Below are 23,218 nucleotides of genomic sequence, written 5' to 3' on the forward strand. Positions count from 1 at the left end.
ATACTTCATCCTTCAGCAAATACTGCATGTTAAGGTGGGAATTTAGAACCCCCAATGCTCTTCATAGATATTGGAGACTGACACCTTTCATCATGGGATATGGCAATGAAAAACAGACATGTGAGTGGGTGCTCACCAGCATTGCATTATGGAACACTGAGGCAGGAAAAAGCAACTGAAGATTGCAGGTCATTGCTTTAAAAAATGCCACCCAAACTAGTGGGAGTTACAAATGTGAATATGGTGAAATAACTCTGAAGTGTTGGCAGTTGGACTCCAAAATATTCCCATTAAAATGAAGAGCTGTCTTCTTCACATTGACCAGGCATCAAATTCCATTCATATCCTCAGAGAGAGATGGGTGTTTTGAATCTTCCTAGCAGCATAAGAAACTGTCAATTTTTCTTAATTGAAAAAATAGCACTTCTTTAAGAAATAAAGGAGCCGACTTGTTGGACAGGTTTAAAGATCCTTTATTACTGAATCAGTATGTACAAACTCTAACATGAAAATAATGAGTCACAGAATATCAGGCTATTTACAATACTTTTCTGAGTTTTTTTGTTTACAAAATGATTTTTTACAGGATTACATCTCTAAATAACATGACAGACATACACAGAAATCAGACTTTTTATTACATACATAAATAAATATTGACTTTAAATGAGCACAATAAGGGACATGATTTCTACAGACCACTTGGATGAGAAAGTACCAGTTCTCCTATCTGCACACTAGAATATATTTGAGTAAAGGGAAAAATAATAGCTTTATATAGACCTCTGTTAATCACTCTGTAAATCATAGAACTTGTTAAATATTCAGTGGCAGTAAGACAGTCAGGGGAGTCCACACCTCACATGAAACTGTATGGCCATGCAACACCATAGCTAAGACGCAACACCTTCATGGATTTGTTTCTATCTTAAAATCATCTCTGAAGTACATGCAGACACCTAGCCGTTGAGTTCTGGCTATAGTGTGAATGTTTACTGGAAAAGATTTAGAGCTGTTTGTAATCACCCAAATGTGTGAAACTCAAGGAACCCATGGTCACAGTGTAAGAAAGAGCATTAAATAAATAAGTTGACTTCACAAATGCCATTTACTGGTACCTAAGGTGGATTAATACTTCTGCTCACATGAATCAGAGACAAATTGAAATTCAGTCTTCTAACAAGGTTCTTCAGTGGACACAGAAGATTCAAGGAAGGTCTTTGAAATCAAATGTGTTAAGGTCTTGGCTGGGATTTTTCCGGGGCTGGTTCCTTCTCAAATGGCAATTTCCCTTTGTTCCGTGAAAACCACTCTACTGCACTGGTTTTTAGCGGGAGGTGCCCATTTCCTAGGGGCAGGGAGAAATCCTAGGAACATTATTTTTTGATTTCCACAATTTGGAAAAGGGGAAGTGAGCAGGCCGAAGCAGGATGCTGATGAATATCCCACAATGTCCAGACCCCTGCAATAAAGACCTAGCCAGCCCTCAATTTAATAGTGCTGAAGTTGATACATCTTGTTCTCTGGAGCCAGTTATCTATTCTCTTGGGTTTCTAGAATTTGGAATCTCTAAGCATTGCTTAAGCAGTCACCCACCATAAGCTTTCTGTCTGTGATCTAGCCTATTTATCAATGAATGATTGAATGGCAACATCTTGATTTGGGAAAGTCATTCCATAGAGTTCCATTTTGCAAAAGAGAGAAGCACAGAAAAATTCATTATTAAAGGGTTTTTGGTGTGAGTGAGAATAATGCATACAACTGTAGTTTATATCAACTTAACCATCTGTCTTTGATGACAATATTTTTGACCAGCTCAATGTTTGAGTCAATGCAAACTCTGCATATATTTTTTGTGAGAAAAATGCATCTATTTTAATACAATATATTAGAGAATGAAGAACTGAAACTGCTTTATGAAAAATGGTACTCACATGTTTAAATTTTGAAAAATTATAATTACATGTTAATCATTTGATTATTATTAGAGATTATTAAAATTCAAGACAGAAACATGTCTCTTTTATCACCTCATTAATAGTTTTCATCTAAGAACACTAATTGTTTTTTCAATATTATATCCAAATTAGATGCTCATAAAGGCTGTTTTAAATTTTTTTGAGGATGATATAAGCTTCAGATCCATATCTGAACTAAAAATATATTTGCTCAATGTTATTTACCTGGACAAAAAAACCCACACATTTTATAGTTAAATTTATATAATAATTTAATAATATTTTGCATCTCTGTATATACTCCTGCATTTTGAACTATACAATAGTACAAAGCCCTGGTGGCATAAATGTTTGAGATTTGTTTATAAACAAAGTGAAAGATAAAACACATAGCCAGTCATGAGAAGTTGTAATTTTTGATTTTAAAAACTTGCAATTCGAGTGCTGGTGACAGCACTAGAATAATCATAGTTTCAGATCTCTATGATGTGTGCCTGCACCTGGGGGTTTTCAGTGAAGGCTGTGTTCTCCACTCAGATACTTGGAAGCAGGTGATTTGAGGAAATGCTGTGCTCAGTCCATCCATTGACGGCTGCAGAAAGCTATTCAGAATGTTAACATGGACTTCCACGCTACTCTGAATTCCCACTGGATGTGGCTTGTACAAAGCTGCGAAACATCCCACCATTCTCCACTTTCTAAATACTTTAACACACAGGAAAGAGTTTTCCATATCTATTATTAGCATCCATGTTTCTAGACCGTGTCTCCTAAATATCTGCATCAATGTAACGACAGAAGGAGCTTCTCCCCATCTTACTTTCCACCTATCTTTCATTGAACACTGCAGTGAGAGTTCAGCAAATCAAGGCCAGGCATCCATCAGCATCCAGAAGACAGTGAAACAATAAGGAGTAAGTCCATCCTATCATCAAAAGCTAAAATAATCTTACTTGTTTTCTCGTTCTTGTACTTGCATAGATAATGAAATGAGGAAGCCTTTCTTTTATGGAGATTAATTTTGATAAATTGCTCCTTTCTCATGGAATCCACATTGATGGGGAAAATATATTATCCTTATCAACTTTGGAAAAACAACATCTCTATCCAGCACCAGCAAAGCGCAAAAACAATTTCTTTAGGGATTCGTACCATATGGAAGGGTCTGTGTGTGTATATAAGGATGTGCATATATATTTGTGCATACATATATATACACACACAATAATAAGTGTACAGATACAAATCTATGCATGTTTAAAACCACATATATATGCAGTCTCTCAAGAAAAAAAATAGATGAAACTAAACATTTCTGTGTTTAGGTTGTCCCACAACACAATTCAGTACCATATGCTGATAACACGTGTTGACTGGAGCTCATGCTACTGGGGTAGGTTGGAGTAGAGGAATTTTCCAAACAATAAAGTTTGAACTAAAGGAAGATAATCATCCTTTTTATCTCAATAGAAGTCCTTTTGTTTTTATATTATGGAGAATATTATAGCATGCAAATAGCTTCCTTAGACCAAGAAAAAGCACATCTTTGTAAAGATTTGAAAATGCCCAATTGTTGTAATTCTTTCACCTGAAGCAGGCAGCTTTGTGAATTTTCAGATGGCAAACAAAACACACCAAAAGCTATTTTCTGCACTGACGAAGAATACAAATAAGGTCAAAGATTAGGAAAATCTCTCAGATTGGATGAAACATTTAAAGGTCTCCCCAGAGAAGAATTTCCATTTCTCCATAATCTAGTTTACGCATTGCCAGTTTTGGATGTCTTGGAGATAATAAATGACAGATTGAGCTTTCATTTTCCTTTATCTAAAAAGAACCTGAGGGTACTTACATAAGGAATTTTTTAGATTAAACTTCATGGGTATAATTCAGGTTATAAATTTTCAGTTAAAAAGACTTCATGAATGCGTAAAGAAATAGTACCCAAAGGCCATATAATCTTAGTTGACTTTGCAAATCAAAACAATAATTTAATAAAAAATACATTTTATTGATTAAATGTATATTTAGTATGTGTATAAACTGTGTATTTGTTACACTACTCTGTTGTGAGATCTTGCTGCTCTAAATTCAAGGAAATCTCAGTTCTGCAGAAATCCAAAAGAGATTAGTGAGACCACAGACAGAAATGAAATTCCAAGTTCCATAGATGTCTTCTTCAGTTTTCTCCTCTTGGCTGGGGAACTGGTGTCTGTCTGCACTCGCTGATGACGAATCAACTGTTTCCAGGTGGCCTGTGATTGGCAGAAGTACTTACTGTGCAGTCTCTGAGGAGTCCCTACTGTTCTAGAGGGATACTGTCTAGAGGGTGAAGTTCAGCAAGCATACACATCCGGGCAATGTGGAGACAGGCTGGGAGCGGCTTAGTATCTTTCTGGAGATGGCTTGTAATGATGTGCATGATGATGTTTCAGATGGGGTCCTAAGAAGTGACAAGAGCCATCAGCCCTACACTTTACGCACCGAACAGAGTGGGAAACCATTAATTTGTAGAGATGGCATTAGACCTGGTCAAATGTTCCCTCCTAGAGCAGGCTGTGATCTTTCCTGTACTGCATTTGAATATGCAAACACGTATTCACTCATTCTCTCTCTCCTTCTCTTCTCTCTGACCCTGTCCTCTCCCAGTTCATCTCTTCCCTTTTCTTTGCTCCTTCCCTCAAACCAGAGAGAGAACATAAGCTCCATGTGTAAGCTCATCATTCTTTAAGCAAACTGTGATCTTTTTCTTTTCTTAAAAAAGTTTTTTAAAATTAACAACTTTAATAAACAGAATGTCGATGGAGGAATATCAGAGAAGCATTTCCTCCAATCCTGGGGTACTGAATCTTGATTGTATCAGCTTGACTGGCTTGGGAGCTGTCTGGGGAACTAGTGCAGCACCCTTTTCGGTGGGTCATGGAAGTGTGACCTTGTGTACTATATCTGGTCCCTTCCCCTCCCTCCCTGGCACTGTTGGCCTTTGCTTCCTGGCCACCACGACTTAAGCATCTTTTCTCTTCCTTCCCTGCTCGCCCTTCCACCATGATGTTTCTGCCTTGGAGACAGCTGACCATGGACTAATACTTCTGAAACTCTGAGCCAGATTAAACCTCTCCTCCTTTATGTTGTGAGTATTGGGTATTTTGTCTCAGAGATGGGAAAGCTGACTAATACAAACCATTACAAACATAAGGGACCACCAAATTCTCCCATTGTGATAGCTTTTGCTTTTCTACATATTATAATCAGACCAAGTTATAGAGGTAAGTTTGACTCATTATTTTGAAAAAAATCAGAGTTAAAACAGACTAATTCTCAATTTTCTCACCAATACACAAATCTTTAGACACTGCCATTTAAATTTAGGCTGACAAAAATTATTAAAATGCATAAGATGAAAATCAACAAGAAGCTACTTGCTTTAAAAGAGTAGGTGAACATATTTTTTCTTCAATTTTACTTGATTTATTTTTCCTTGATTTAAATCAAGTAGATGGATTTGGGTATATTACAGGAAAATTCACATCATATATAACAATAAAATCTATGTAATAAGAAAATAAGCACTATTGTTTATCATTTCAGATATTGTCATACTTAAAAGTTTTTAATTAAAAAATTCAAACTGATATGAGGTGCTGGATCTTTTTTCCATATTTATGGACCTAAAAGATAAGGGAAAACGTCTACTATGAAGAAATAAATGCAAGGAAGAAAAAGGAAGAGAAGGGAAGGAAACAGGAAAGAGAAAGGAGGGAGGAAGGAATGAGAGGGTATGGGAAGGGAGAAAGAAAGGAAGGAAGGGAGGGAAGGAGGAAGAGAAGGGGAGGGAGAGAGGTAGAGAGGAAGGAAGGGAGGGAGAAAGGGAGGGAGGGAGGGGAGGGAAAAAGAGGAAAGGAAGGAGGGAAGGAAGGGAGAAAGAAGGAAGGGAAGGAACAAAAAGGAGCAAACAGCAACCATACAACTTTTGAGAAAGGTAGTTACAAAATACAGTGGACTCTCAAGTTATGACCGGCCTGACACATAAGCAACTTGGGTTATGACTAGAATTTTAGTTTTAACTTACAGCCAAAGTCTTGAGTTATGACCCACATTCCAGCTGCTTGTGCTTCCAGATGGGCTCAGACACAGACTGAACCCTTAAAGAGCTCTGGAAGGAACATGACAGCATCCTCTCCTGTGTGGGGTTCATTGACAAATCCTGGGCCAGGGTCTCTCTAAGGACCCTGAGCTCTGCCTGGAAGAAAGTGTGGCCTAAATTATGCAGAAGAGAGACCCTGAAGGCTGTGTAGAGGCGCCTGACCAACCTGAATTACAACCAGCCCTCGGGAATGAACTTAGTAAGTCAAGGGTCCACTTACCAGTAAGCAGACATGAATGGAGACCTTCAGCAAAGGAGAATTGCCTCCTCCAAGAAAGCTGCAATAATTTGTCTATATGTTTTTATTTATCACCAAGATTTCTCTCCCCATTAACTAGGACTGCCTGGGCCCCTTAATTCCCCGAACGTGCTACTCACTGTGCACTGCAGAGGGCGGGAGCTCGGGGGTGCGGAAGGTCCTGATGGTGGCTGGGCCCTCCCCGCCTGTGGTCAGCACTTGGACTTCGAGGCGATACAGGGTGGACGGCCTCAGGTTGGGCACGGTGAGCATGTGGTGATCCTGAGGAGTGACAGGAGATGGGGCACTCTTTAACGACCTTGTAGGGACAACACACGATGAGCATGTGGTCCATGGCAGCTTCTTCACTCAATGCAGAGCATCATATGCTCGGTTGCTTTTGAAAACAACAGCTGAATTTGTAGCATAATTTCTGCAGATTTCCTGGCTCTGCCTGACACATGGCTTCTTAGCACCTAGCTCAAAGCTTGGCAGCCTGCAGTGCTTGGCAGCATTAAAATGGGCCAAGGAGCCGGTTCTCAGTGCTCACTCCTGGGATTTCATCTTTTATTTACTTATTTTTATGCCTTAACATGAGATTTTCCCATGGCTTACCCTTCTCAGCTCCACATCTTGTAATGTGAATTCTTGATCGTCCAAATTTCAGTGAATGAGCCAACTGTTTTCCTTAAAACCCAACCTATCTATCAATAGCCATAACTGAAAATGTTTATTTTTATGCCAACACATTCTTCTTAAAACTCAATAAAACCCTGTACATTCATAAAATAACTAGTTTCTCATTCCATGGAACACTTCCTTCCAAAATTTAAAAGGGTTTTTTCTTCTTCTTCTTTTTAGGTTTTTGAGCAAGAGATGGATATTCTAAGAAGGTTTTCAGAGTGGGTAAAAGCCCACAGATGATTTTTTTTCAAGCCAAGGAATTAAGTGGCTTAGAAGACTGGCCAAGTCATGTGGGCTGTAGCCAAATTTGAAGGGAGAAATAAAGATGGACAGAAAGTTTCTTTGAGCTATTTTCCCCCAATATAGCACTTCAAACAGGGCATAGCCACTTGGACCAGAAGGACATGGGCTTAACAAAGACAGAAGAAAAAGGCAAAATCTCTTGCACACAAGGGCGACATGAGGTCTGTGGAAGTGGCCCTTACTAATCAAAATGCAAGTGGATGACAGTCTTTACAGTCACAATAATACTTGCAATGTGTCAAGGCTTACAAAATGATCCACTCAGAAAAAAAGAAAATGCAGAAATGAGTCTCAACCCACACAGCACACATGGAGACTGAGAGAGCTCCTGAAATGGCCAATGGCCAATGGCCCCTGAAAGCAAGCCATGGGTCCCCAGGACAGGGCAGGAGGAAGGAAGTTCCACCTACCGACGGCAGGATTTGGGACTGGGAGATGATGCTGTTGGGCAAACTGTTCTGTCTGCTCTCTGTCGTGACCTCAGCCCAAGTCACCTGGAACCCAGTCATGGGCTGATAGAGATTGGGCTTGCTCATCTTCCAAGAAAAGTGTCCGGTGATGTTCACGTCTTGGACGATGAAGGAAGCAGAAAGGTTCTCTGGCTTGGCAAGCACTTTGGAGAGAATGTGACCTGTGGTGATATAGAAAAAAAGACAGCAGGGTTAGGTTACTGGAGAGAGTGTCCACCCGTTCATTACGGAAACTTGTGGATGCCATTTAAGGGAGGGTAATCTGACCTCATTTTAGGCATGGCAGTAGGCTATTGCCCTGTTCACGTATGCTAAGCATATTTTTCACTAAGCACTGATCCTTTATAAATTATTTTTTAGAACTCTGCTTTGGGAATAGAAGAGGGTGAGACATTAATCTCCAGCAAGACTAAGCCGTTTCTTAGCAACAGCAATGACTATGGTGAGAAGGGGGGAGTCTTGAAGATCTCAGAAGTGCAGATGGAGGGATCTTGGGGGCTCCACACATGGAGCCCTAGAGAGTTGGCTGCAGTGGTTGATAGAAGCTCTGGCAAGGAGAAGGCGCTGGGTGGATACGAATGAAATGGTTGACTTTGAAGTACATCAAGTCCAATGTGTACGGAACTATCTGGCCTCATTTCTAATGGGTTAATATTGTCAGAGAAGGACATCATTCCAATGCTGTTAGGATTATAAAATAATACACACATTCCTAATCTGTTTCCCTACAAATTGAGCCACTGTGACATGCAACCAAAAAATATAGTGAATGTTCACATTTTCTTAAAAAAAATTATTGTAGCAAAAGACACTGAGCCACTAATCCCCCTGAAAATCTTCCCTCTCACTTTGAATACACTTGTCCCATCATTCTTGCCATTTTCTGAAACAGTTCTGGAGTCTTCTTTCATGAGGGTCTTAAATGTGCTGTCCTGGGTGCCTCGATGCCCTGCATGGATTCAAAATGTTGACCTTCCATGGTCATTTTGACTTTGTGGAAGAGCCGGCAGTCACAAGGAGCCAAATCCAGGAAATGAGGTGGATGTGGATGTTTTTATGAGCCTGCCTTTCAGTTGCATGGTGCTCAGCAGCAGCAGTCACTGTTGTTTTGATCACATCTCATAAAGACACAGAGGAGGACTTCAGAACTGCTTCAGAAAGTGGCAAGAATGATGGGGTAAAAGTGTTCAAAGATGAAGGAGGGATTTGGAGGGAGACTGATGGCACTGTCTCACTGTATTAGATTTTAAAATTAAACATTAGCCATGTGTTTTGATTATACTTCATAGAGTAGAACTGAGAAAGAGCTGTGCTTTGGGGCTTCAGAGTCTTGTGAAATACAGCTCGGAAATGTGCCTCAAAGTACTGTCGATATCTTAGACCTAGAGGTGGAGGTTTTGTAGGTCGGAACATACCTGTCTCCCCAGGACAACTGATGTGCTTGTGGCTTTTCCCCTTCAAAGTGGAGCACGGTGGCGTAATAAAGAAAATGGCTTCTGCCTTGGAGAGACCCTTTGGCCCTATTGACTGGACAGTCACCTTATATTTGCAGGAGAATGACAGGTCTTGAAGAATTATATAATTTTCCTAGAGCAAGAGAAAGAGAATATGCCAGCGATAAATACTAAATCTCATTAAGGATAAAACATTGGGTAGGAATTGAAATCACACCACAGCCAGGATCTTTTTCTGTATATATGGCACAGGTAATATGGTTTTCATAAAAACGACAAAGAGCATCCTGTTTTTCTTTGATTAATTACAATTGTGAAACCTTCCCGTGGCCGTGGGATGCATCCTCCAGAATTCCGCCATACTATCATGGTTCTGTATCAAACCACACAACTTCCAACATTGGCAGCAAGCATTTTGGGGTTGGCAGGCCTGTGAGTGGTGGTCTAAACCCATGATTAGAAATGTAATTGTCTTTTTTTGTTAAAACAATGACCTCAGGCTTAGATTATGTTAACTTTTTCTGTTGGAATGATATCCTTTAGCAATGTACTTTTTCCTCTTTCTGAAGTTCTATTACTGCTTCCTGTCATAATGTCATGATTTAAATATAAATACAAGAAACAGGCTAATCTGCCCAGGAGTCAGAACCTTAAAGAGTATGAAGCTACACTCCAGTGATGATTGATGACATTCACTGTTAGAGCAAGTTTGCAGCTATGATTCTTTTATATCTGGCTGTCAAGTTAGGCTTTTGCATTCTATTTTCCATTTAAGGTGTATATAAATGGTAGAGATGGAATATCCTTGTCCGGTATCCTTTAAGGAAAGCATCAGGTTTCCCACCAGACAGTTCAGAGGGTGAGGGCAAAACATGAAGCAAAAATTAAAATAAAGGGGCTGGGGATGTAGCTCAGTGGTTCTGTCACTTGCCTTGCAAGCACAAGGACCAGAGTTCAATCCCCAGTACAAAAAAAAAAATTAAAATAAAAAGTGAAGCTCAAAACTTTCCTGGGTGATAGGATTCTTGCAAGTTCATGGCATGAAACATACAAAAAGGATGAGACGTGATTGCCTAGGATGCTGGCCTTTGATCTAGAAATCGATGAGGTGGACTCTGTTCTGTACAATTAGCACCAAAACACGACAAGGAAGCAACTCGATGCAGACAACCCCAGCCTGCTGTGTCTCCTTGGGACCCTGCATTGCTTTTCTCTAAGAAGGAATCTGCATGATTTATAGAAGTATATTGTGACCCAGAGTGAGCCAGTAAGGATTGTGCCTCACAGGCATTTCAAACTTGTCCTCCTGTGGCAAAGAAGGCAATGGTAGGCAAAGTACTGGAGGCTCTGTTGTAGCATGAAAGCAAATTACTATGTCTGAAAGTCATCTTATAATGAAAAGGGATGAGTTCCAAGCCTTCAGTGACATGCTTTTGTTGGATTTTGATTCTTATTTCTACCAGATTCGTTACATAGGCTTGGTGAATAGTTATCCTGGTCAGCGTTCCTAAAAATGAGAAGCTTAGGATGTGGTGGCTGCAAGAAATTCAGTAGGATTCTGTAGGGTCCCAAGGTACTGTTTGTTTGTTTCTGTACTTCTCAAGTCGTTTTAGTTTCCTAGAATGTCTTAGATGGTCATAAGTTTTGGGAAAAAATTAAAGGAAAAACACTAATACACATGGGTTGAGATGGGTCAAATTTATTTTTAAAAAGCTGCAAAATTCTGAAAATCTAGCTACCTGTTTTAGCACATTATCTTAATGTTACGGGATCAGGTATGATTCTAGAAATATTGAATTGTTTAGAGAGTGTTGAAAAGAAAAGTGGTCTTGTGACATTTCACAAATGAAAATACTGTAACCTTTTGGGCTGTGTTGTTTGATTTCTTAAACTGTCCTAATAGATTATACATAAACTGCTGTCCACACTTTGTACAATAAAATGCTTTCTTAAACACTTTGGTTGGTTTGACTCTAATTGCTAACTCATGTGTTAACCCCAAAATATTTGAAATAATGTTTGATGTGGTATTGATAAAGTTGCTATCCCAAAGAGCTTAATGTTCTCTTAAAGTTGAAAGACAAAAGATGAATCCATTGTCTGGGATAGTTAGTATCTTTCATTAAGCAAATGTGTTGATGGCAAGGGGGGAAATGGCAGAGACATGTATTGAAGAGCAGCGTCATAGAAATGTATGGGTAAAATGATACTATTAGGTCACAGTGCCAGGTCCAAACTCAGAAATAAATCTTAGGGTTGTTCTGGTTAAGATAAAGCACACAGAAATTCCTAAGTATTTTCTAACTGATCTATCAGTTCCTTAGGCACTGTGCCTTCAGTGTCTGAGTCTTAGAACATACCCGCCATGTTGGCTGAAAAATGTACTAGTAAAAATAAAAATTGAAAGAAAAACATGAGTGAGTGTCATGCCCAGTTTCCTCCCAGGTTTCATCAAGTCATTCTTTAACAGTTTGCTTGTGAGAGTAAGTTATGCACATGACATCTCCCCATTGCACATTCTTCTGTCCAAAGAGTGCACAGATCCAATGCACCTAGAAGCTCCTCAGAGTTGGTGGGTACAATCATCTCCTTACGTGGGTCATGCCCAAGGATGTCTCTGCTCCAGCTGTCCTGTTGTGAGCACAGACTTCCGGAAGCCACTGCACGTGATATCGGTTGACACTGGGATCTGTAACATCAAAACACACAAACACAAAACAGCCTGGAAGTTACATTCCATCAGTGTTACTTAGCTTTCTGAATAAAGAACTGAAACCATCAGCTTATAATGACAAAAAGCTCCAGTACACGAGAGGGTGGACACACTGTTGTTTTTTATTTTGAGTCTTCTGGGGAAGCAGCCAATCATGGAGGTAGTTTGTAACGGAGCAAAACCATTTCCTGATGGTTGGGAAGACAAAGAGAGGAAAGTTTTGCTCATGACCTCAAAGACCTAACTTCTTCCTGCTAGACTCCACCTCTTAATGGTTCCACCATCTCCCAATAGGACCAGGCTGGTGACCAAGCCATCATACACAGGCCATTGAGGGACATTCAACATCTGAACCACAATGTCATATAATGTGATGTTCTTAAAACTGAGAGAAGAGGAAGAGAGAACATAAAAGTCTATAGGAAATTTTTTTAAATGCATAAATAAGCCCAAAAAACCACAAAGCTTTGGTATAATTCTGATTAGTTAAAAACACCAGAGTAAGTGGGAAAACGCAAGACACTGCCAGAGGAAACCAGGTGTTGAAATATAAGCACTAAGCAGAAAAGAAAGATAAATAGTAAATTAATAATGAAATGATTCCAAATATGTTGCGACTATTGAGACTAACCTAGCAAAAACCCTACCCAAGAGGTCATAGGAGAACCTCTTTTACTTCCTGTTTTAAGGGAGAATCTTTAGACATGCATCAATTCTATATTGTTTGATAAAGATAAGCCATTAGACTCACACGAGACCAAAAATATTTTCTTCAAACCTGAAAATTTAGCTATGAATATTTACTTCAACTGTAAGTGGTACTGTAAAAATGATGTTTTGGTGGGGTTTTTTTTGTTTTTGTTTTTGTTTTTTTGGTACTGGGGATCGAACTCTGGTCCTTGTGCTTGCGCAGCAGGCGGCGAAACCACTGAGCTAAATCCCCGGCCCCTTAAAAAAGATGTGTTATTAGAAGAGCCAGGACTCTTGGCTTTCCATGCATGGACTATTGATCCTATCTCCCAAACTCTCAGCCCTGCTGAAATACGACTCTGTGTTCCAAAGTCATGGGGAGGAATGTTGAACCTTTGCATAATTTCATTGCTGGGCAGGGCAGCATATTTTCCAGATAAAGTGTGAAAGAAGAGAAGAGAAAATGATGGACAAGCAACTCATTGAGTGTGGGAAAAGACACTCTGACAGCCTTGGGTTTATTAATCACAACAGTGTGTCCAGGGTGTAAAATAGCACTGCTTTGCTGGTGATTAACATTTTGTCCCAAATGTTCATGCCAAGTGTTTGATGGGGGTTTTTCAGAGAGGGAAAAACTCTTTGATGAAACTGGGTTGATCTAGCGAGAACTTGCTCTGAGCAATTTGGAACCAGAAAAGAAGAGCTTTAAATCTGTGAAAGTAAACAGATACAAAGTAGGCACCCACGATGTTTAGTTAAAAGAGAAATTGCTAATGGGGGGGGGGGGTCTTAATTTTTATGCAGCAGAAATCCAGACTTTTTCAGAAAAGAATTATGCATTACACACAAGGTTGAAGTCACTCCGGGAGTAGAGTCACAGTCTCCCCTTCAACAGCAGTGAAACAGGACCACTGAAGCAGCTGCTGCCTTGAATCCTACTAATCAGTGGAACTAGACAGATAATACACGCATAAGGTGTATGTCCGGTAAGAAGAGAACAGATAGAAACAGACAGTAGGCAGACAGGGCGTATTGACCAAGGGTTACGGTCTTCCACAGGTGCCTTATATTAGAGTAAGGATTGGGCATCCAGGATGACGGACTCATACTACTTGTGGTTACCACTGGTGATCTATGGTTACAAAGCCCTTGAAATGTCACCCGTGGCACTGCAGAAATAAATTCTTCATTCTATTTTATTTGACTCCCTTGCAACAGCTCTAGGTGGCTTGCGGCTATGACGTGGGAGAGCTTGGTTCTAGCTGCAGGGAGTAATCACAAATGTCAAAGTACCAAGATAGGATCCAGACGTGACTGATGTTCTCTGATTAAGAATAGCCGGGGGACTTCCGGTTGCGATAATATAACCAGGCTGGCTCCGTGTGAGGATCCCATGAATCCTCAGCATCCTCTGCAAGTTTTACAATGTCACTATGTTTTATTTAGAGGATTCACCAAGAACGATGCAGGAGATACCCTTTTTAGCTTCCTGTCTTTCCTCTCCTCTAAAAGTCACCATCCCTGAGTTCCTCTCTCCTTGTCACGTCCATGAATCATTTCACTTATTCCTGTGGCTTTCAGAATTACTTTCCTACTGACAGCTCACACATTTCTACCTCCATCTGCCACTGCTACTCCCCTAATTATTAGCTGGTCCTCCTAACTTCCCGTCTGCCCCTAAATTTCCCCCCTTGGATTCAGGGTGCAGGAAGCAGAATTTGGGGGCTTAAGCAAAACCATACAGGAACGTGGACTTGAACAAATGAGTCCTGGAACCTCATTCAGTCTCCTTCCCTTCGTCTAAAAATAAGAATACCAGGAAGGCCAGTACACTAATCTTCGTACAAGCTTTAAATCACATAGTGCTGCATACTTGCTTTCTATGGCGACTGGGACAAATGCACACAAATGTGATTGCTTGGGCAACATCACCGTGTTATCTTCTGGAGGTGAGAGGACCGAATTGGATCTTCCTGGGTGAAAATCAAGCTGTTAGGAGGCCAAATTCCATTCTGGAGGCTCTAAGGGAGAATTTTTCTTCTCAAGCTTCAGAACGGTTCTGCCATTCCTGAGCTTTAGTGAATCCATTCATAGATATCTACTTCTATGATATTCAGTTACACAGATATTTTATCTTTGGCTTCATCTTGCCAATGATTAAAAGTCAGAGTTAGTACATTAGGTTATGACTGCAGAACTCAATCTCCAGCTAGAATATTAAAAATAGTATCATGCAAGCCAACATTCCCTAATAGGATGTGCAGCCGGCTTTCCATATCCACATCTGTGTGTTCAGTCACCAGGGATGGAAAATATTAAAACAAAATAAATAAAAGACAAATAGACAACCATAAAAATAATACAAATAAAAAACACTACAGTACAAGCTATTTATATATCATTTATATTGTATATTGTCTCAGCTAGTTTCCCATATTTATGTTGTAAAAATGCAAAGTCTAAAGCCAGAAGGACCAAAACAATGAAATGTGTTTCTATTATCACACAGCCAAAGGAACTGCTGCCAATAAGATAGCAAAATTACCGACAAGATTAGCTAAATGAAATACTCCTTTTTAAAATCATGCTTGCTGTATAAACTCACTGTTGACAATATTTGTTTTGCTCTGGAGAATTCACTATTCCAACTAATCATGTCCATATTGCCAGACACAAATCAACTCAGATTGAACTTTAGAGCCAAAATCAAGGTCATTTTCTTGTTACTGCATCAAGCCTGTTTACCACAACTCCATAATTTCATGCACTGGAAAGTAAATTTGATAATAGCATGTACCCTGATTATCTGCTAGGAAATATTGACACAGTTTTCTGCCTATGGTTTCTATATTTGAGAAATCCACTGCTATTTCTACACTTATTACTAACTTTGGATTATTTAAAGTAATCTGTGTGTATGTATATCCAATCAACAAGTAGTAGCATGACCAATAGTCACATAAAGCAAAGAATGGAGAATATAGCAAACAAAGAAATCATGTTTGTCTGAAAGACAAGCATGGTTCCACAACTGTCATACATCCATTAGTTGTGTAGGGATATTGCTCAAATTACTGCTTGATGGTATGGTACAGTGACAGTGCAGCCCTTTTCCTTTCCCCATTTTAACAGAATTCTCAAGTTTTATAGCATTTTTTGTTTTGTTTTATAGCATTTATATTGAAAAGTGGACAATGAAATCATTTTGTAAAACATTGCTGTTTTGTCTTGAATGGGGAACATATTACAGGGCAAGACTGAGAAACTTTGGACCTCTCTCCTGCCTTCTTTCTGCCCGTTGGCCACATTTACAGCCCTACCTACAAAAAGAGACCATAAACACCTTCACACTTAAACACCTGGAGTGTCTGCTTTGTTCTGGGCACTGTTTCAAGCAATCTGCATGTGTAATCTCATTTATCCTCAGTACAAACATAGGAAATGATCTATCACATTTTTTCCCTTTAGCTCATCCCATTCATAGCATAAAGGAGAACAATTCATTGATCATCTCACTAGATGATCCATATCTGTTCATGGATCAAACTTCACAGGTCAGAACAGTAGAGAATTTTACTAATCTGGCAAGGGTTATCTTCAAAAACTCTACAATTAACCATCACACCTATTACTGTCATTATAGTCATTTTTATATTCAAAGTCTTGCCAGAGAAAGAAAGTAAAATGTCAAAGGTCTGGAAAAGGAAATATAAAATTCTCACTAAAAAGTACATGATAGTTTTTAGAGAATATTCAAAGGACTCATTGCAGAAAATGTTGGAATTATCAAGGTCATAAAATAATGCTAGACTCATAGTTGAGATTTAAGTATAAAATGCATTTATAATATACCAGTAACAAAAATTAGAAAATGAAATTGAGGAAATGGTATGTCAACTATAATAGGATTAAAATAAACACATCTTGGAATAGCCTCTTTACAATGTAAGACAGAATTTTGAGAAAATTTTAAAATGTGAATAAGGTGATATATCACATTTGGGGTTGTAACATTCAGTACTTTTAGGATGTGAATCCCCTAAGCACTGACACAGAGATGAACTGCAATCTCAATAAAGACGTCAGGAGGTTTTTGTGAAAATTGAAAGATGAATTCAAATATTTATATAAAACCGCAAAGGCACAAGAATTGTCAAGATAATGTGAAAAGGAAGTAAAAAAAAACAAACTAGGAGACAATACTATAAAACTATTTGTAAACCTACAGTGAGTAAGACAGTGAAGTGTTTTGGAAAACATACCAATGACTCTACGAAAAGTTCCCAAATTAACTTGTACATGTTTGCTTAATTTAGGGGGAAGGGGATACTACCAAGCTTGGGAATCCTCATTTTTAAATAAATGATGCCACATTAATTGGAAATCAGGGAAGTCAAAAATTAAGACAGGTTGTGGGGGGGAATACTATTAATACTCAATTTGTAAAGAATTTTTGCAAGACAGGATGACCAAAGAGTTGAAGGAGAGGTTCAATAAAGAAGAATCCAATGCCAGGAACTTATGAAAGGTGTTCAGCTCGGAGATCAGAAAAGTGCAAATTAAAACAAGGAGTTATCGCTACACATGTGGACAATAGCTACACTAAAAAGATGGGAAACACCACGTGGCAGTTGGAACATGTTGGCCCTTGGGCCCACACCCTACTGGTGAGAACGCAGACTGGTTTAATGACTCTGGACAACTAGTAGTGCCTCACAAAGTGCACCACATGCTAGGGCTTGAGATCCCCTTCGTCCTCGCCACTCTGGAAAAACACGTTCATATGGGAGAACATGTTCCTAGCAGCACTAGTCAGTAGCCCCACACCGGAAGCAAGCGAAGTCTCCCTCTACAGATGAAAAGATGTAGTCCACAGTGTACGGGAGAATCCAGGCAGCAATGTAAGGGAATGAATCCATATTTCAGAATAGATTCTTTTCTGTTATAAGATAACTCTGTGCAGGAAGCTGGATTCAAACTCTGTGATTCCACTTTGACAAAATTTAAATACAGGCAAAACAAACCTTCAGTTTTAGAAGTCAGGAAGCTGGTAGTTAGTCTTGTAGGCTTGGGATGCTTACCTTTTTGATATTAGATGCCTGCATTTTCATTATATTTTATCACATAATTAAATCTTTATTATTAATAAAATACATTAAGCACTGCTGATACTAATATATTATTATACAGCTTTAACTTAAAATTGATACATGTAATGATCAAATACATTTTATAATGTAATATTTTTATAATAAATTTTAAAATAATTTTAATACTTATTACAAATTATAATTATTTTTGCTTAAATTCTTTTATTGCCACATTTTAGGTATACAATACGTTTACATTTATAATTGGGTGCTTGTGCCTGTATATGATGTATCTTGGTTATTTTTTCCCCATTACCTGGGTGCCCTTCACCCCTTCCACCCTTCCCTATTTACATAGACTTTGTTTCCAGTTTCTTTTCTCATAATTTTTCCTTTCCCTTCTTTCCTTTCTCCTTCCCCTCCCACTTCCCCTACCCCTTTGGACCTTTTGTTCCTATTTCAAATTATCAACTATTCATTTTAATCCTTATGGAAATCAGTATGGAGATACCTCAGAGAACTAGGGCTAGGGGTCCCATTTGACCCAGCTATTCCCCTGCTGGGTATCTTCCCCAAAGAATTAAAAGAATCATACCACAGTAATATATGTGCACCCATGTTTATAACACCACAGTTTGTAATACAGAAAGCTTGGAAACAGCCCAAGTGCCCATCAACTGGAAAGTGGATAAAGAAGATGTGGGGTTTTTTTAATAAAATGGAATACTACTCAGCCACAAAGAACGAGAAACTAGAGACATTTATAGCTAAATGGATGCATGTTGAGGCCATCCTGTCAAGTGAAATAAATAGGACACTCATGTGTAAATACTGAATAGTTTCTCTGATGTGAGAAGCTGAAAGTGTAAGCAAATTATTATTTCTGATGTGAATATGGAATCACAGCATTTCCATTTAATAAATTTCTAATTTAATTAAATTATGACACAGATGAAATATATTCATCGTAATGGCAATGTCACTTTAGTTGTAGAATAGGATTCAGCACCTCGAAAGAAGAAAGAAAATTTTGGAACAAGGACCACTCCCACAGCTGTAGTCCTCATTAACTATCAATGCCCGAAGGAAACAGAACTCCAAAAAGAGGAGGAGATTTTAAAAACTGAACTGTTAAAAATTCCCTATTCTGTTTCTCTTTTTAAAATTTGGGGCGGGGGATTTAGCTCAGTGGTTCCGGCACCTGACTTGCAAGTGCAAGGTCCCGAGTTCGATCCCCGGTACCCCCCCCAAAAAAAAAAAAAAATGGTAGAGGGCCAGGGATTTAGCTCAGTGGTTCCACTGCCTGCCTTGCAAGTGCAAGGATCAGAGTTTGATACCTGGTACTAAAAGAAAAAAATAAATAAAATAAAATTGGTAGAAGCAATAAAAATAAAATTGTTATACCCTATAAATGCTTAAGCAATATTTCAGCAATGCAAATTAAATATGCTAAGAATAAAGAAAACAAATATGAATTTATACTAAACATAAATAATCAAATAGAATCCCTCCCACGGATAAATGTTCACTGTAACATTAATTATAAAATAAGATTTATAAGGAAGCTCAATATTTCACTGTCCTGGAATGATGACATGTAATATAGTATTAGGACACACACATACAATTTAGCAATTTGAAAATTTTTTGAAAAGTGCATGATATAATGCTCATATAACACTATAGGTAAAAGTACATTTACGTTTTACACACACATATTCATGCACACACATATAGATAAAAAGTAACTCGGTGAGTCAGGCACTGTAGCACGGGCCTATAATCTCAGCACTTTGGGAGGCTGTGGCAGGAGGATTGCAAGTTTGATCCCTGCCTGGGCAATTTAGTGGACTTAGTGAGACCCTGATTCAAGATTTAAAAGACCAAGGATGTAGCTCAGTGCAAAATTCCTGGGTTCAACCTCCAGTACCATAAAACAAAACAAGATGTAACGAAACAAAACAAACTCAGTGGAAAATACATGCATAGGAAATTTTTGAAGGGAAACTCCCAAATGCTATTTCCAGGAAATGGTGTTAATATGCTAAGTGATGTTTTTAGTTTACCAAATTAGGTATTATAGGGCTTTTTAAAAAAATAAAAAATAGTTCAGAACAAAAATTACAGACCAAAAATATATTGCAAGTGTTTTAGACATAAGATTAGCACTCTGGGAAAGAAACAATGAAAAGCCAATTTCCTTGAAATGAAAAAATTCAGGGCTTGACAGCTGCTAATAACAAAATGTGAGATAGAGCTCCAGAACCAAGTTCAACCCACTTAGACTTCAACACAGAAAAGCATTTCTTTATAAAAGGAAGGGAAGAGAAGGGGAAGGAAAAGGGGGAGAGGGGAAAGAAGAAAAAGAAAAAGTGTTTAGGTACTTTGTTATGACCTAATATCAACACCATGGCTTGATACTTACTTAAAAAAAAATACCTAATGAATATTTTAATCATGAGGACGTTTCTAAAAGAAAATGATACTTACCAAAGTTACAAATTTCAGTCCATTTAAACTTTAATTTGTGCATTTGTGATAATTTATGACTGCAAAAAACCACTTCTTAGAGTAGCAAATAGGCACCTTTCATTTGAAAGCATAGTGTCCTGCTCTAGAACTTTGTAAGGAAATTAGGATATTTTAGAATGGAACACTACAACATTTACTTTTTTAAAAAAGTGTCTACATCTTTACATCTCCAAGCTACTTAAAGCCAATAACATTTACACAAAACCATGCAGGTACCTTCAGTCTTTTTCCAGTAGACTTTGACTTGCAGTTGGTTGTCCTGGTAGAACGGAGCTCCAATCTCTATCAGGCGAGTGGGCCGTCTTCTTTGGAAAGGGGGCTGTATCGGGGCCACCCCTTTTCTAGTTTTCCCCAGCTGTTCTTCTATGAAAAAGCACAACATTCTAACTTACAGATCGAAAGTAATGATCCAATCTAATATTCAAACCAGGGTATTTCATGCCATCATGTTATTCATTCTTCTTCAGGCCCTCTTTCATTATTAATGGAGCACCATACTCTTTTATGCTCAAGTTCACAATCTTCCCCAACTTCAAAATGTGTTGGAATACCTAAAATTATACTATGTGGAATCCACAGACTTTCAAATGGTCACCACTTTTCAAAGATGTTTTAAGAAATAAGCATATGTAGGGCAGGGAATTTAGCTCAAGAAATAAGCATACGTAGTATTTCTCATTATAGATAAAGTTTTAATGGGTATGGGGGAAGTAAAATAATATTAAATTGATTTTTCCTGAAACAATGGATAACTTCACATAAATATCATATGGGTATCTTATGTTAATACATGGTGCAAGGTCCTAAACAGAAATACAGCTCAACTTCGTCAAATTAGTAGTGAAAAGCTCACCTCGCATCAACCCAGTGCATAAGGTCAACTTCAGTCCCATCTCTCAACAAGCAATCTGTGTATGGTTCAGATTAGTGACCATTAGTGCACTGACACATGGAGAGGTGTCAAAGTGAAGTACGGAAATATATGCACCATATGAGATGCCGGGCAATAGCAGCAGCGCCATAGAGGGGCCATGGAATCCGTGAATGTATTTAGTTGCTCATTGACCTTTGCCATAAGCAGTCAGGAGCATTGTCCCAAGGGCCAGAGCTGGACAAGCTAGAGCTGGACAGCTTTTGAAAGAGAGAGGGAACCATCGAAGATGTGGTCACAGTGGAATGAGGCACACCTACCAAGTCACTGGGTCGATCCTTTGAAACACAGGCCCAGGGCTTTCTGATGAAATGAACCATAGGAGTACGGCTGTTGCAAGGTGAGCTGGTACTCTGGAAAGAAACTAGGCCGCTTTGGGGAAAAATAAGAATGTGTGCATGTGTCTGTTACTGTTTGCTTTAAGCATGAGCATTGTTTTCCCTATTATTTATTTTACCACATTGTTTCTCTGGTGAGAAACCGAAAGTGGGAATACAGGAATAAGGGAATAAAATGTATAAGAGATGTTGGGAAATGGGAAGAAAGTGTTCAAATGGGAAGGGAACAAGGGAGGAGGGAGGGAGAAAGGAAGGAAGGGAGAAGGAAAAAAAGGGAAAACAGAAGGAAAAAATGGAAACAAAGCTTTTGGATAGAAAGAGGGGAGGGGGCTTAAGGGAAGGGTAAATGGGAAAATAAAGAAAAGGCAGAAGATATCATGCACAGGTGCAAATTCTGTATGAGTGATATTATTTGCATAACTAAAATGTACCAATAAACGTTTTCCCTCAAAATAAATAAATAAATAAAATGTTCTCAACACAGGCTCGTTGAAGAGTGAGGAGAATCTACAAGTGAGTAAGAATGATCCCAAGCTCCAAATAGCCCATATCTATTGTGAGATGAGAAACAACGACACCCTGAAATATTTCTTCCACTCAGGCAATGCTGACTTTCATTCTTAGATGAGATCAGTTCTTACAATGTTGTTGTTGAAGGTCAAGATCTGGCCCTGGTTTTACTTTCCTTTTAATTGTTCGGCTTTAATTTAGCTGCATCTTTCTGGTTGGTGTCCTTCCTCGTTCCTAAAATCGGATTGGCTCCTTCACATGTACATCTCTGATTACTTTATCTCAAAAGACAATGGCCCTACTAGGAATACTATTCATCCATCCAAATGTTGGAGAGCCTCTCCATGGTGAAGATTCCCCTGGCTAAATGGAAACAAATTCCTCCTTAGTGTTCCTGCATTTTCTGTTTTAATTTTTTTTTCTTTAATCTGTTCTTCTAATCCATCCTAGAAGTCCTCTCGGGGAAAACCACACCCTAATCTTCCTTGGATGCAGACTGCCAGCTCAGTTTGCATAGTGTACTGCATGCAGTGGAAATGGAGCATCTACAGGCTGATGGCTCACATGAAAGCTGGGAGTCAGGGTTCATGAGATGGCCCTATGTGTCATGCTTTAGTGATGCCAGATAAAGCGCCTGACATGAAGACTCGATGTGTTTCTCTGGGCACACTCTCCCTCCTCGCAAGGAGAACAATATAATTAACTTTTTGATTCCTACAATATTCCTGGTGCTTTTTCATGTGGTTGGTGAACTTTAATACTATTTTATTTATATTCATAAAACCATCTCATGAAACAAAGTAGCGGGCTGTGAGCTTTTGCTAAAGAGCCAGGTGGTAAATATTCTTGGTTGTGTCTCTCTCCCAAACACCTGATGACTACTGCAGCCCCAAAGTGTCCAGAGGTGACATGAGAACAATTACTTGTGACTGCATGCCAATAAAATCCTAATTATTAAAACAGATAGGAAGCTGGGTATAATACATGGGCCATAGTTGGCATCCCCTTGAGAAAATGGACTCAGTATTTACTAAACACAAAAAATGTAGCCCTCAAAAATGTAAGGATCATGTAGTTCAGATTTAATCCTAGAACTGTTTTGTGTCAAGCATATGTTTTCCTCACCAGGTACTGAGTCTTCATAGAGATCCAACTCATATGCT

At 38.8% G+C, this 23,218-nt stretch overlaps 1 protein-coding gene across 1 annotated transcript in view; it reads right to left on the bottom strand.

Moving 5' to 3' along the window:
- Positions 1-457: 457 nt before the first annotated feature.
- The window catches only part of Anos1 (anosmin 1), a 135,782-nt gene continuing 113,021 nt past the window's right edge, over positions 458-23,218 (bottom strand). The window contains exons 9-14 of the mRNA XM_087203961.1: positions 20,493-20,639; positions 11,846-11,940; positions 9,213-9,384; positions 7,738-7,958; positions 6,481-6,622; positions 458-4,401 (exon numbers count right to left, since the gene is read on the bottom strand). Coding sequence (XP_087060087.1) covers positions 4,343-4,401; positions 6,481-6,622; positions 7,738-7,958; positions 9,213-9,384; positions 11,846-11,940; positions 20,493-20,639 — 836 coding nt within the window. The 3' untranslated portion in view covers positions 458-4,342. The remainder of the gene's footprint in view (positions 4,402-6,480; positions 6,623-7,737; positions 7,959-9,212; positions 9,385-11,845; positions 11,941-20,492; positions 20,640-23,218) is intronic.

The sequence above is a fragment of the Heterocephalus glaber genome, unplaced genomic scaffold (genome assembly GCF_053883595.1).
Source record: "Heterocephalus glaber isolate CG9 unplaced genomic scaffold, H.glaber_assembly_v1.0 deba00001817, whole genome shotgun sequence".
Classification (NCBI taxonomy): domain Eukaryota; kingdom Metazoa; phylum Chordata; class Mammalia; order Rodentia; family Bathyergidae; genus Heterocephalus; species Heterocephalus glaber.